This window comes from Poecilia latipinna, unplaced genomic scaffold (genome assembly GCF_001443285.1).
Source record: "Poecilia latipinna isolate Pla-1442-1.1 unplaced genomic scaffold, P_latipinna-1.0 Scaffold626, whole genome shotgun sequence".
Lineage (NCBI taxonomy): Eukaryota > Metazoa > Chordata > Actinopteri > Cyprinodontiformes > Poeciliidae > Poecilia > Poecilia latipinna.
The window spans coordinates 102,057-114,071 of record NW_015113242.1 but is presented as its reverse complement, the minus strand read 5'-3'; the positions used below and the strand labels follow the sequence as shown (position 1 = coordinate 114,071).

Genomic DNA, 12,015 nt, shown 5'->3' with positions numbered 1-12,015 from the left:
TTACGGCGCCACCTTAAGACCCTGAACTTCACATTTTAACGGACAAAAAGCGCAACACGACTTGGATGTAACGAGTAACGCGACAGTTTAGTAGAAATGTAGTGAAGTAGAAAGTACAGATACTTACTGTAAAATGAGGTGGAGTAAAAGTAGAAAGCATCCATTATTAAATCTACTTAAGTAAAGTACAGATACACGAAAACTGTACTTAAGTACAGTAACGAAGTACTTCGTTACTTCCCACCACTGCTCAGGTGTTTGGACCTCAGACTGCCAACATGATCAAGACGAGACTAAGTCACCATGAGAGCTGTCAAAGGCATCTCCTGCAGCAGACGTCTTCATCTCCAGCTCAGCCCTGGAGGCTGTCAGGAATTACAACACTCACTAGTCTCTGTTCTCTCAAACATCCACCAATTATCTTCCAGAGACAATAACTTTACTGCTCAGCCTGATCTGATAGGCAGACAGATTCAGACCATCCTGCAGCAGACTGGAAGCTAGCTGCTCCGGGTTCTGGAAGCTAGCTGCTCCAGGTTCTGGAAGCTAGTTGCTCCGGGTTCTGGAAGCTAGTTGCTCCGGATTCTGGAAGCTAGCTGGTCCTGCAGTCTGGTGGGAGAGACCCAGCAGCTTTGGCCACCCAAACCAATGCAGTGTACTTTCTACATCTCTCGTAGCCTCTCAGTTGAAAGCCATCAGTCCTGGCTTTTTTGTAGCTGCAGGCTTTAATAGAAGAAGGTGAACACAAACGGATTATTGTGTATAATCTGTGGGGGTTAGGGACTGGAGGCAAACTGACACTCAAACATTTTAGTTAAATAAAAGATAGCAAGTCTAGTTTTTAAACACACCAATTTGTGATTCTTCAGGTGTTTAACTCCTACCTCCTCTTTACAGCCCCCCAGGACTGACAGGAAGTCCAGTCATCACAGACATTTCTCTGATTCGACTCTCGCCACATGCCACGGCTGGGACCGGCGAGTCCCCGTTCAGCCTGCCCCATCCGTACGTCAGCCCTCACATGGACCAGTACCTCCGCTCAGTCCATGGCAGTCCAACCCTGTCCATGATCTCAGCGGCACGAGGACTGAGCCCGGCTGAAGGTACAACTTTAAATCACTGCAGAATTGACTAGGAGAAGTCTGAATTGTTTAGTTCTGGGTCACAATCTTTGGGTTGACAGGTCTCTGATGACCTTAGAGGTCAGGTGCTGACCTGGTGACCTACCTACCAGGAACCTACGGTTGAGTCTTGTGAGACAGAGAGAGAGAGTCGAGTCCAGTTTATTGTGGAGCTACAACATGAAGTCTTTCCATAAGAACCTAAATATTTGCCCTTGTCTCGCCTCATACAGTCAAACTGAAACATTTCCTCTGCGCTCTCTCCAGCTGAACAAGGTTTTGTTTATTTAGATGAACAATTAACTTCAGTTATCTCCATGGAAACTGGTGTCACACATCTAGCAAAGACGGCTTCCTGCGGTTGGTGAGATGCTAAGAAGTGAAGACTTTAGTGATGAAGAGCAGATTAGAGCTGAGCAGACATCCAGATGTTTGAGGAGCAGCTCCTCCTGCTTGGCTGCATCTCACTGAGTCTGTATAGACGGAGGTTCCAGTCCTGATTATCAGCCAGCATACAGTCCATTTCCAGCTGCAGCTACTGAAACATACCTGTCATCAAATTATCTTCACAGCTCCATCAGGGTTTGTTTGAGATTGAAAAGATAAAACCAGTTTGGAGAAGACACAAGATACCAGGGAGCAACAAATCACCACAGGAGTTGTCCAATCGCTGCCTTTGTGGGTTTTCTTTTTGTTGGTAGTTAACCTTCTGTTTTATTGGTGTGCTGGTGTTATTATCATTATTAAAGAAGAAACAAATCCACATCAGGACAATAATGACATCTGTGGTCATAAAGATAATAATAATAATGTTTAATGACGTCTTTTCCGTGGTTTATAATAATAATAGACTCAAAAATGAGTAGACATTGATTTAGTTTCAGTCAGTGATGAAGGTTCCAGGAAATCTGTATATCAGCAAAATCATCATCCAGGTTCTCCACTGAACTGATTCTGATGGACGCAGACTGGGTGCAGTAGAAGGCTGTGGTATCCAGTCCAGATACCCCTGCACCGTCAGCTGCAGCTCTGGTTCTAATCAGTTCTGACGTCTTAAATGCAGCTTTACTGCATACAGGTTTGAACACATTTTATGTCAATATTGCTGTTGCTCCGGTAAAAGAAGTGCACCTGCACTCTGGGAATGACCTCATTTCATCCTATAAAGCATGGTCTGTCCTAGAGGAATCCCCCCCCCCCGCCCCTCAATCACTCTGATTCTCCTCCTTTCTGTTCCTCCAGTGACCCACGAGCATCTGAAGGACCGGGCCCTGTTCAGCTTCCCCCCTCCACCACCGGGGGCCAACCCCTCGGAGTACTACCACCTGATGGCCAGCGCCAGCCAGAGAAGCCCCTACGGCGACCTGCTGATCCAGAACGGCACAGCGGCCACAGCGGTTCATCTGCCGGATTACATCGGCCCTGTGGACGGTGAGGAGAAGCAGCAAGCATCCAACTAAAGAAATTGAAATTGAAATTGAAATTTTTGAAATTTGAAATTGAAATGAAATTTTATTCGAACATGATACAAATATAAAATAAAATAGTGCACAGTAACAAGAAGTGCATAAGAAAGAAGAGAAAATACAGATTTTTTTGTTTCAGTTAACATATCATGCTCAAAATGGGGTAGGAAGAAGTGAGAACTTATAAACTCCTACCCCTAAACAAGACCAAACAATGATCGGCCATCATGACGTCCCTTTCTCCTTCCTCTAGAGGCATTTGCTGGAATGCTTTCCACCATCGGGGGGCTCAGTCATTGTAGGGGCATGACCATCTGGGCGTGGTCATAGTGGGGGCGTGGTCATTGCATGGCGTGGCCACAATGGACGCCAGGAGCTTGTAAAGCATTGAAATTGTGCTTTTGTACTGTTTGAGGACAAAGATTATGAAAACCTAGAGCAGAAGAACTCTTGAGTCTGGGATTACTCTTCATCATGTTCATCATTCTGTCTGTCCATCTGTTGTGCTAGTAGGCATTTAGCTTTGAATAATTATAAATAATTCCTTACAGCAATCTTAATAAATTAGTAATTGATATCAAAATGTCGAAGACAGGGCACCACTCAAATATCAAGAAACAGCCAAATGGTAGAGTCAGAAAGCCCTGCCTTATTAGACACCAGCTACTGTGAATGGAGTTCGTATTGACAAAGCGAGATTTCAACTCACTGTGTCGGGAACCAGAGGTTAGCTTCAGTGGCCAACAGCTACGGTCTACTGTGCGCCAATCAGACTCGTTACATGGCGTTCTCAGCTCTGGATCAGGCTGGTGCAGTCGTGGTGAAACTGTTTCTCTCAGCTCTCTATTTCTTCTCCATTTGAAATGGGGTGGCAAGCAGTCAGCATCAGCATGTTGACAGCAATCTTAAAGAACCTGAAACCACAAAGTTCCTTCTGCAGAATTCTGAGTAAAATAAGGATCAAGGTTAATTTCTTTGGCTGATCAATGCAATACAGTCAACTGAATCATGCATCCAATGGAGCGGTCTTCCACCGCCAGCAAAGGAAGGTTTCAGGTCATGCGCCTTGTCCTCTCCAGCACCATAGAATGAGAATATTTTGGTCCTAGTTGTGGGGTTTTAAGGTCCTCTTGACATCACAGAGTTTCCTCCCTAAAGTCCTCCTCTTCCTGCTGTTGGAACCAAAGTGGGTCAAAATCTAGCACATTGTTGAATCAATGAATATGCCCGCCTCCTGTAGACAAGTGGAGGTCCAACATGTCCGTCCATCCATCTTTAAAGCTATGATGCCACTAAGTAGTACAGTCCTATGTTGGGTTTAAAGGGACCAGGAACTCTTGTAATGCGAGTCTGGAATCCTGACAAGAAGAATGTGTAAGAACCCTGTAAAAGGGAGAAGTATTTACACAGCAGCCTACAGAGACCAGCCTGTTCTTTCATGCAGGTTAGAATGTAAATTCCTTCGGCAGAGCTGGAGTTGGATTTCAGCAGCAAACAGCATCCAAAAAGCTCTCTCAGTCCAGTACAGTGAGTCTTCCTGGTGCTCCATCATCCAATCGCCTGCTCCTCCAGGAGTCTTTGATTCCATCCAGCCAGTTACCCAACAACCAGCCGCTGCAGGTTCATAATCTCTGCAACCATCTTGACAGGACACCGAGTAATAAAATGGGATATTGGATTACTGGACCATGAATCTTAGAAATGGGGCCCATCACAGAGGTAAACAAAAGGAGCTGAAAGTGCCCAACCACCTCAGCAACCTCTGCTGGCCATGCTTGTTTGGGACGCAGTTAGCTGGTGTAGCCACAACCTCAGTCACCCTGATGAGCCACCGGTCGGCAGCATCAACGCTGGCAGCCTCTGGCCCCAGGTCTTTGTGAGTGATGTGGTCAGGAGCGGACCGCTCTGCCAGTCTGGGGGCTCTTCCACTCACAGAGACCATATTGACCGAGGCAGCAGCTAATGGTGGTTGCGGGCCGCCTCAGATTTAATCAAAGAGTTTATTTAGAGTGAGAACTGGGCCTCAGCAGTGGTGAAGGTGGCAAATAGAACCTACATCCAATCCTTTCTGTTTACTTTGGATGGAGCCACAGATAAATATCATATTAAAAAATCAATTGACGCATTAATATTCAGCAGACCCACCACAAGGCCTGAAAGCCCTCAGTGAACTCATGGTACAACTTCTCTTCTGCCCTGGAGAAAAGGCCATCAGGACTGTTGGGGGAAAGTTTTCTCAATCTGTGATCCAACTGGAGCTCAACTGACCCAGAGAAACTCCAGCAGGTTTCTCTGGAGTACGCCTGGGACCAGACACCTACCACCCAGGATTGGCGCAGAGGTTTTCTCCAGGTACACCAGCTTTGTTCCACAGCCCAAAACCATCCATGCTGTCTCCGTCAGTGGTGGACTGTCCAAGGTGGACGTCCTCTCTGGACTCTTGGCTCCTTTTCATCCCGAATGGCAACTTGATCATCAGACACACGTTCATATATAAAATGAAAGTTTCATGAACATCTGGGCAAATATATATAAATATGTGCAACCTTTTGACCTGCCATGAGAATCTGCCACCCACGCAAATTTTTTCAGTCATTGATCAAAACTACAAAGCTTTGAAATCTGACTCAAAATCTCGACTTCAGTCTGACTGAGATGGTCCTAAAGATGAGCAGCTATCACACTTGATGGCAACTGTTTTTGCCAAAGACAGGAGAGCCAGCTATTAGGGTGTGATTACTTTTCCACACAGTTCCAGCTTGATTAGATTTATGACTTCAGTGAATGCAATCATAAACTGTCGTTTGTTTTCACTCGGGTTATCTGTGTGTGATATTAGCATTCAACACTGGCATCAACAGAGGAACGCTGGGGGTTGCTAATACTTTTCACAGCACTGCAGGTTATACTCCTTTAAAGAGGGTGATTTGAAGCTAGAGTATTTTTCAAATATGATTAGTGCTAGCAGTGTTGAGTGAGAGCAGAAAGTTCACATTGGGAGGCATTCAGGGGACAAGCGGGTCGCTATGTCAGGGATTGGGGGGAGGGCGCATGAGGGGGTAGAGGCAGGGTGGTGAGAGTAGAAACTGCCACGACAAAAGCAACTGCCAAAGAAAATGTCTACCATCCTGCAGAGAAAGAGGTTTGTGTGCAGCTGCAGGCGAGGCAGAGCGGGAATGACCCGGGTTCTGATGTGGTGCCGGAGGCTCAGCGGGGGACGAGCCGTCCCCTCAGACTGCAAACACAAACACTTAGCTAAATGTTAGTTGATGAGCGCCTTGCTGGAAGTGTGAGAATAAACATGCTGGCGCTGGGCGCCGACGATTCATAAAACTCCCAGAGTTGGGATTGAAACTGAGGCTGAAGAGGCTGGCAGGGAGGAACGCCATGGACAGTCCTGAGGCAGCAGCGCTGGCACCAAGTCAGCTGCTGGAGCTACTGGTGGGTGTAGCGGTGGTGGCAGCACTGCTGAGGAGACGATCCTTCTTCTTGAGATGTTTTACCAGCCGGGGTTCTGATAAAGGACTGATTTCACAAAACATCCATCCACACAAACCTGTTCCTCATCAATAATAACCCTTCTCTAAACCAAATTGACAACAACAGCCCAAGTACGGCAGAGCAACAATGCAGAAAATGACCAGAAGAATAATCATATCTACTTCTGCATGAAGCCAGAGTTTAGATTAGTGAGCTTAACTTCAAGGCACTGAGAACTGACAGAAGCATCTGTCCATTACCTAACCCTAACCCTCTCAGGGTCATCAGCCCATCTCCAGGGGGCAACAGGCGGGGTCACCTGGCCAGGTCGCCAGTCAGTTGCAAGGTAACACAAAGACAGACAAGAATCCAGACACCAATCAACCTGTCATGTTTTCGAACTGTGGGAGGAAACTGGAGAACCGAGGCGCGCCCACACATGACCAGGGAGAAACTGGGATTTCAACCTCGCACCTTCTTGCTGCAAGGCAACAGTTCCACCAACTGTGGCCCAGACAACTAGATATTTCTGAGATTATTACATAATATTATTACACTCTGATCATTTCTACACATAGACATAGGAAATACAACTTAATCTACGTAGCCAACTTTCACTGAATACGACTTCACTAAGAGATTTTTTAGTTGCGTACGAACTGTAATGTCACTCGGCCCTTATTTATGGATCTAAATTAAATGTTTAATAAACAGACAATTTGTGTACCGAAAAACAGAACAACAATTTTTGAAGGGCACTTTTTTTTGTCCAGAGGAAGAAGGGAGGCGCTCCAGCACTACCTAGTGTCCATCTGTGACACAGGCATCCTGATGGAGCCAGAACCTCAGCTGAGTCTGGTAGCTAGTTTGTAGCTAATGCCACTTGGCCTGCGAGGTGAAATGTGTTGCGTCCCGGTCCAGACTCTGTCCACATGTGGAGCTGGTGCATCGCTGCTCCCAATGCTGCCCCCTGCAGGCTGGTAATTACCAGAAGAAACTGGTGCAGATCTCAAAGCTGGAGTCTTAGACTAACTGTTGCCACAGCCGCTCTGTGAGCCGCCATGACGACACCAAAGCACAAACCTCAAATTAACGTTCCTTCTGAATCTGCAGTACATGCTTGAAATAATCCTGAACACATAACTCCCCTCTGCGGTGCTTTCTAAATATTTCCCTCTCTTTCTGCATCGCTGTGTAATTATGTCTCTCTATATAAATCCAGATCCCACAATTACAACCAGCCTCGACTCGGCCCACATAGCAACACGCCGCCGTGCACGCACTCACACTTCCAGACATGTATGCCGCTGCGCTGCTTCAGCCTGCGGAACATCTGTTTTCTCACTCAGAGCCGGAACATACTCACCCTCTCAATTATACCCTCCACCTACAAATGCCTCCCTCTCCGAGGGTTGGGGGGGAATTTGGGGAGACTTAGGCCAGATTAAACTCAGCTTACGGAGGAATGACTGTAGGATGTTTCGCTGCTGGATCTCGGCGAAGTGAGGATGGTGAAGATGGAGGTGTAACACGGCACTGGGCACCACGCCATGAGGCCAAACCTCATGGGGCCCGTTTCCTGCTTCATGTATTCATGCAAACATGTAAAGCTGCTGGCCTTAACGCAGAAAGGGTCCCGGCTGTCTGCATGGCGTAGAGAGGTGACTCGTTGAGTCAAATGTTCCTGAGAAGGCCTCCTTGTTTCCAGCGGCGTTTCTCTCCCTCCTTGTCTCGGGGCCACCAGACTCCCCGGGGGCCCTTTAATCAAGGCCCCATGTCCACAGTTTACGACTCGCCACCTCCGAGTGCTGCAGCTTTACGGCTGCCGCTGCCTGAATCCATTGATCTGAGGCGCTGTGAACTCCTCCAGCTAAGGCTGCAGCATTGACACCATGCTGCCAGTGCTGCAGCTGAAGCCAGGAGGGTGAGTTGCGATGGGCTCATAAACGGCTTCCTGCCTCTCACACCTCTGATCATGTCCTGGTTAAACACAAAGCAGCCTGGCCTGGCTTCCTGAGGCACCTGCTGGCTCCGATCTGGGCCTCTCTCAGGAAACCTGCAGCTAAATGTTTCAATCATCAATAAAAAGAATGGATGGCTGCTTGTTGAGCAAACTGAACAAAGAAGTGGAGCCTGGAGTTTTTCTGGATGGCCCTGAACTCCACCTTTGTTCTAATGCTATTCTCAAATCAATTAGATGGAATTGCCTCCATTTAACTTGAGATGCTATCGCAGTAACAACTGAGAAGCGTTCATTATTCACTAGAGGCTGCGCATGCTGAGCAGCACAGATGAGGAGACAGACTGGAGTAGAACCAGGCCAAACCTCCAGCTCTTTGCTGGTTCTGGTCCAAGGTTCTGGTCTGGTTCTTTATTCAAGGTTTTATCAAGACTGAAAACATCTGAAATTTAATAATTTCCTTCACCTGGATAGGTTGACCTGGCAAAGGAAAACAGATCAATATTCTGTTCATCAGTTCATTCGTAGATATTTATACCACAAATCCATCGTAAAGTATTGTATCTTACTTAAAATGAGGGAAGAAGCCTTGAAATTTGTGTTTGGAAAAGTCAGGAATTCTGTCATGAGAACCCTGATGAGGGAAACCTCCAGGTAATTCCTGATCTTGAAGTTGTCTCTGTCTCCAGTGTCCCGTTTCTCCAGCCCAAGGTTGACGCCCCGGCTGAATAGGAAGAGAGCGCTGTCCATCTCCCCGCTGTCGGATGCCAGCATTGACCTGCAGACCATGATCCGCACGTCGCCCAACTCCTTGGTAGCCTACATCAACAACTCGCGCTCCAGCTCAGCAGCCAGCAGCTCCTATGGACACCTGTCCGTGGGGGGACTCAGGTGTGGATGTTAGCCAGCTCTGCACAGCGCTAGGCATGTTAGCAGTCTGTGACGGTTCACGGCTTCTTTCCCTTAGGTGTTGGAGTTGTGTTGGTTAGCAGGGCACTAGAGTTTCTGAAGGTCTTTCAGAGGCTTAACTTGTGTTCTGTAGTGTTGGGTTCTGTGTGAAGTTTCCAGGCCTTCATTCTGAATCTTCTGCTCCGTGTCTTCCTGCAGCCCGACCTTCAGCTTCCCCCACTCCCTCAACCCTGTGGCCTACCAGCAGCTGCTGTCCCAGCAGAGACCGCTCAACACCTTCGGCCACACGGCCCCCCTCCTGCAGCCACCGCCGCCCTCTTTCCCCACCCGCCAGCACCCCAACACTACGTCCTCCATGTCTGCAGAGGTGAACCAGGTAGGACCAGCATGATAAGCCTTCTGAACTCGCTTCACTTACAGACCAGCTTCACCTGCTGACCAGTGATTCTCAAGTTGTGGGGTTTGGTCCCTGGGGGGATGTGGTGTCTTGATGGTAAGGGAGGGTAGCTTCACCAATTTCAGACCCCAACTCGTTTCCATGGCAACAGCATGAGGTGGGATTATTCAAAAAGCATTGGTCCCATTTGCTGCCATATGAGGGCAGAGTTTATTGATTTTGATGACACATGAACATGGTGCAATTTCAGAGGAAAGGCAGGAAGTTATAAGGTATTGAAGGTAACTGTTGGCGAGACACCGTATTGTAGAGCTTGAAATCTGTTTTTTTTTCCCTTGTTTGTTTTGTTTGATTAAAGGTTATATTGGCCAAAGTGGTCTTTACTTGAAAGTGGTCAGACAAGAAAGTGGGTAATGAGACAGGGCATGTGGCAAAGGTCACCAGGCCAGGACTTGAACGTCAAGGACCAAGGCCTGCATATGAGGGTTGTGCTTTACCCCTGCCCCACCACAGCACCCCATTCCAATGCAAAGATACACAAAACAAATGAACAAATATGTTGGATATAAAGAGTAGAAAACAAATTAAAGATTTACCAACACTTGAAGATGCTGGTATCAGAAACTACCTGGTTCTTTAAGTATCTCACAATACCAAGCAGCAGTCTGGAGGTGTACAACTTTTTCTCAGTGGGTGGGCCCAGATCCTTGATACCAAACTGCTCCATGAAAAATGTGGTTTGGTTTTTATCATGATGAGTGTCATATACTGTTTTATAAGATATGATGCTAGCACCTAGCAGTTGTGGCTACAACGTCAATGTAACCCATGTGACCAGTTTTAAGCCCTTTAATTTATTTGTTATGGTCCTGTTTATTCAGGACCATAACAGGACCAGGAGTGTGGCAAGCTAGCACTCCTGGCTAGCTCGCCACATGAAACACTGGTTTAGGTGCGCATGGTATACACAGCCACAGAAACCACATTGGATAACTAACCTCCTGTTAACTTTGCCTCCTAAATGTCCTGACATAAAATTCACTTTTTACAATGTTCTTCAAGTTTTTTACATGTCACATTTACAAATGACATTTGGCCCTCGGTAATAGGCTTTCCTGTTTTCTTGATTAGAAGAGTCAGAGCAGGCATAAACATGGGAATTGTTTCCCAGGGTTAGGGTTAGGGTCTCCAGAGCGCAGACAGAGGTCTGCGCTCTGGAGGTTCAGCTGTGTGAGGTCAGGTGAAACCAGCCTGTTGCTTTAGCCAAGATGTCTGACCTGAACAGGTGCTCCCAGGCCGAGTTATAATGGTGAACCAAGTAAGAGTTCAATTTAACTCTGATCTTTACACGTTTGAGGCCTCCGTGCGGTCTAAGTTTTGTTCATGTTGGAGTGCTTTACTTTATTTTAATTTATCTTGTGACGGAGATAGGAAGGAAGGAGAGAAGGAAGAATGATAGATATCTGGGTAGAGTTACCTTCTCTATTTAGAGTAAATACAATCTCTGCTCAACTACATTATGATATGACCCATATTTTTCCCAGTATTACTGCGAATAACATGCTGATTTTGTTCAAATGTATAGATAATTGTATTTTTATTATTTCTAAATATGTCCTAAGTTCAGTTAATCTGAATGAGACGCTTAGAGCCACTTTAAACCAACATGGAATATAACACTGAACACAACAAGAAATTAAAGTGTTGATAATAATCTTAATGAAAATGACAAAATATTGAGTTTTATAAATCAGTTGGATTTCTTGCCACAAATGAACATGCTTGGTTTAAATGTTAATGATTAAAGGTTGATTGTGTAATAAAACAATAAGAGGGTTATTGTTCAGAGAACAAGCTGCTCAGACTTTATTTATTCATCACTTTTCACAGATAAAAAAATCACAAAGTGCTTCACAATAAGATTAAACAGCAAAATAGCTCAAATGAGCAAATTAAGGAATAAATGACTTAAAATGAATAAAGAGGTGACAGAAAGGTCGTGACCTCCAGCTGACGCCCCTCCTGGCGTCTCTGGGAATGCCGCCACAGCTTTATTAGCGCTGATCAGAACCATATCCTGTCTTTGCAGAGCGTCTGGGTGGGATTAGACCCCTCCGCTGATGCAGCCTCAAACTTCCCCTTCTCTCTGCCGCCATTAGCGCTTAAAGGCCTTCAGCCTCTGCGTCATGTTCAGAGTCATTGGGTAGATCAAAGCCCCCACTCCTAATGCATCCGGCCCAATCTGTAACAGCAGCAGTAACTCTTCTTTCATATTTTGGCGAGGCTTCTGCAATCTCAAAGTCGTCTAAACTGTTTAGTCTTGGCGGCAGCTCCCAGTCTGACGAATCCAGCTCTGCATTTCTGTTGCTACAGAGTTTTAGTTATTTGTCTCTCTTCTGTTGCCCCTAAAACAACTGCAGCACCTGAAAGGAAGGTTCCAATCATTTCAAATCATACTTGGAAAAATATGCCAATAAATCGAAGGAACTTAGAGCATTAATTGATGAATCACAAAGGGGAGCATTGGGGAGTCTAAGGGAAAAGTCAGAATCTAGCATGAAGACCTGCTGTGCTAACCATCACCAGTGAGAGTGCTCCATCTCAACATGCTTCATGTTCAGCGTTCACCAGTGGTGGGAAGTAACGAAGTACAAGTACTTCGTTACTGTACTTAAGTACAGT

At 46.3% G+C, this 12,015-nt stretch overlaps 1 protein-coding gene across 1 annotated transcript in view; it reads left to right on the top strand.

Moving 5' to 3' along the window:
• The window catches only part of gli2a (GLI family zinc finger 2a), a 56,466-nt gene that overhangs the window by 19,152 nt on the left and 25,299 nt on the right, over nt 1-12,015 (top strand). Inside the window, exons 4-7 of the mRNA XM_015043337.1 lie at nt 898-1,103; nt 2,364-2,552; nt 8,717-8,918; nt 9,135-9,312. Coding sequence (XP_014898823.1) covers nt 898-1,103; nt 2,364-2,552; nt 8,717-8,918; nt 9,135-9,312 — 775 coding nt within the window. The remainder of the gene's footprint in view (nt 1-897; nt 1,104-2,363; nt 2,553-8,716; nt 8,919-9,134; nt 9,313-12,015) is intronic.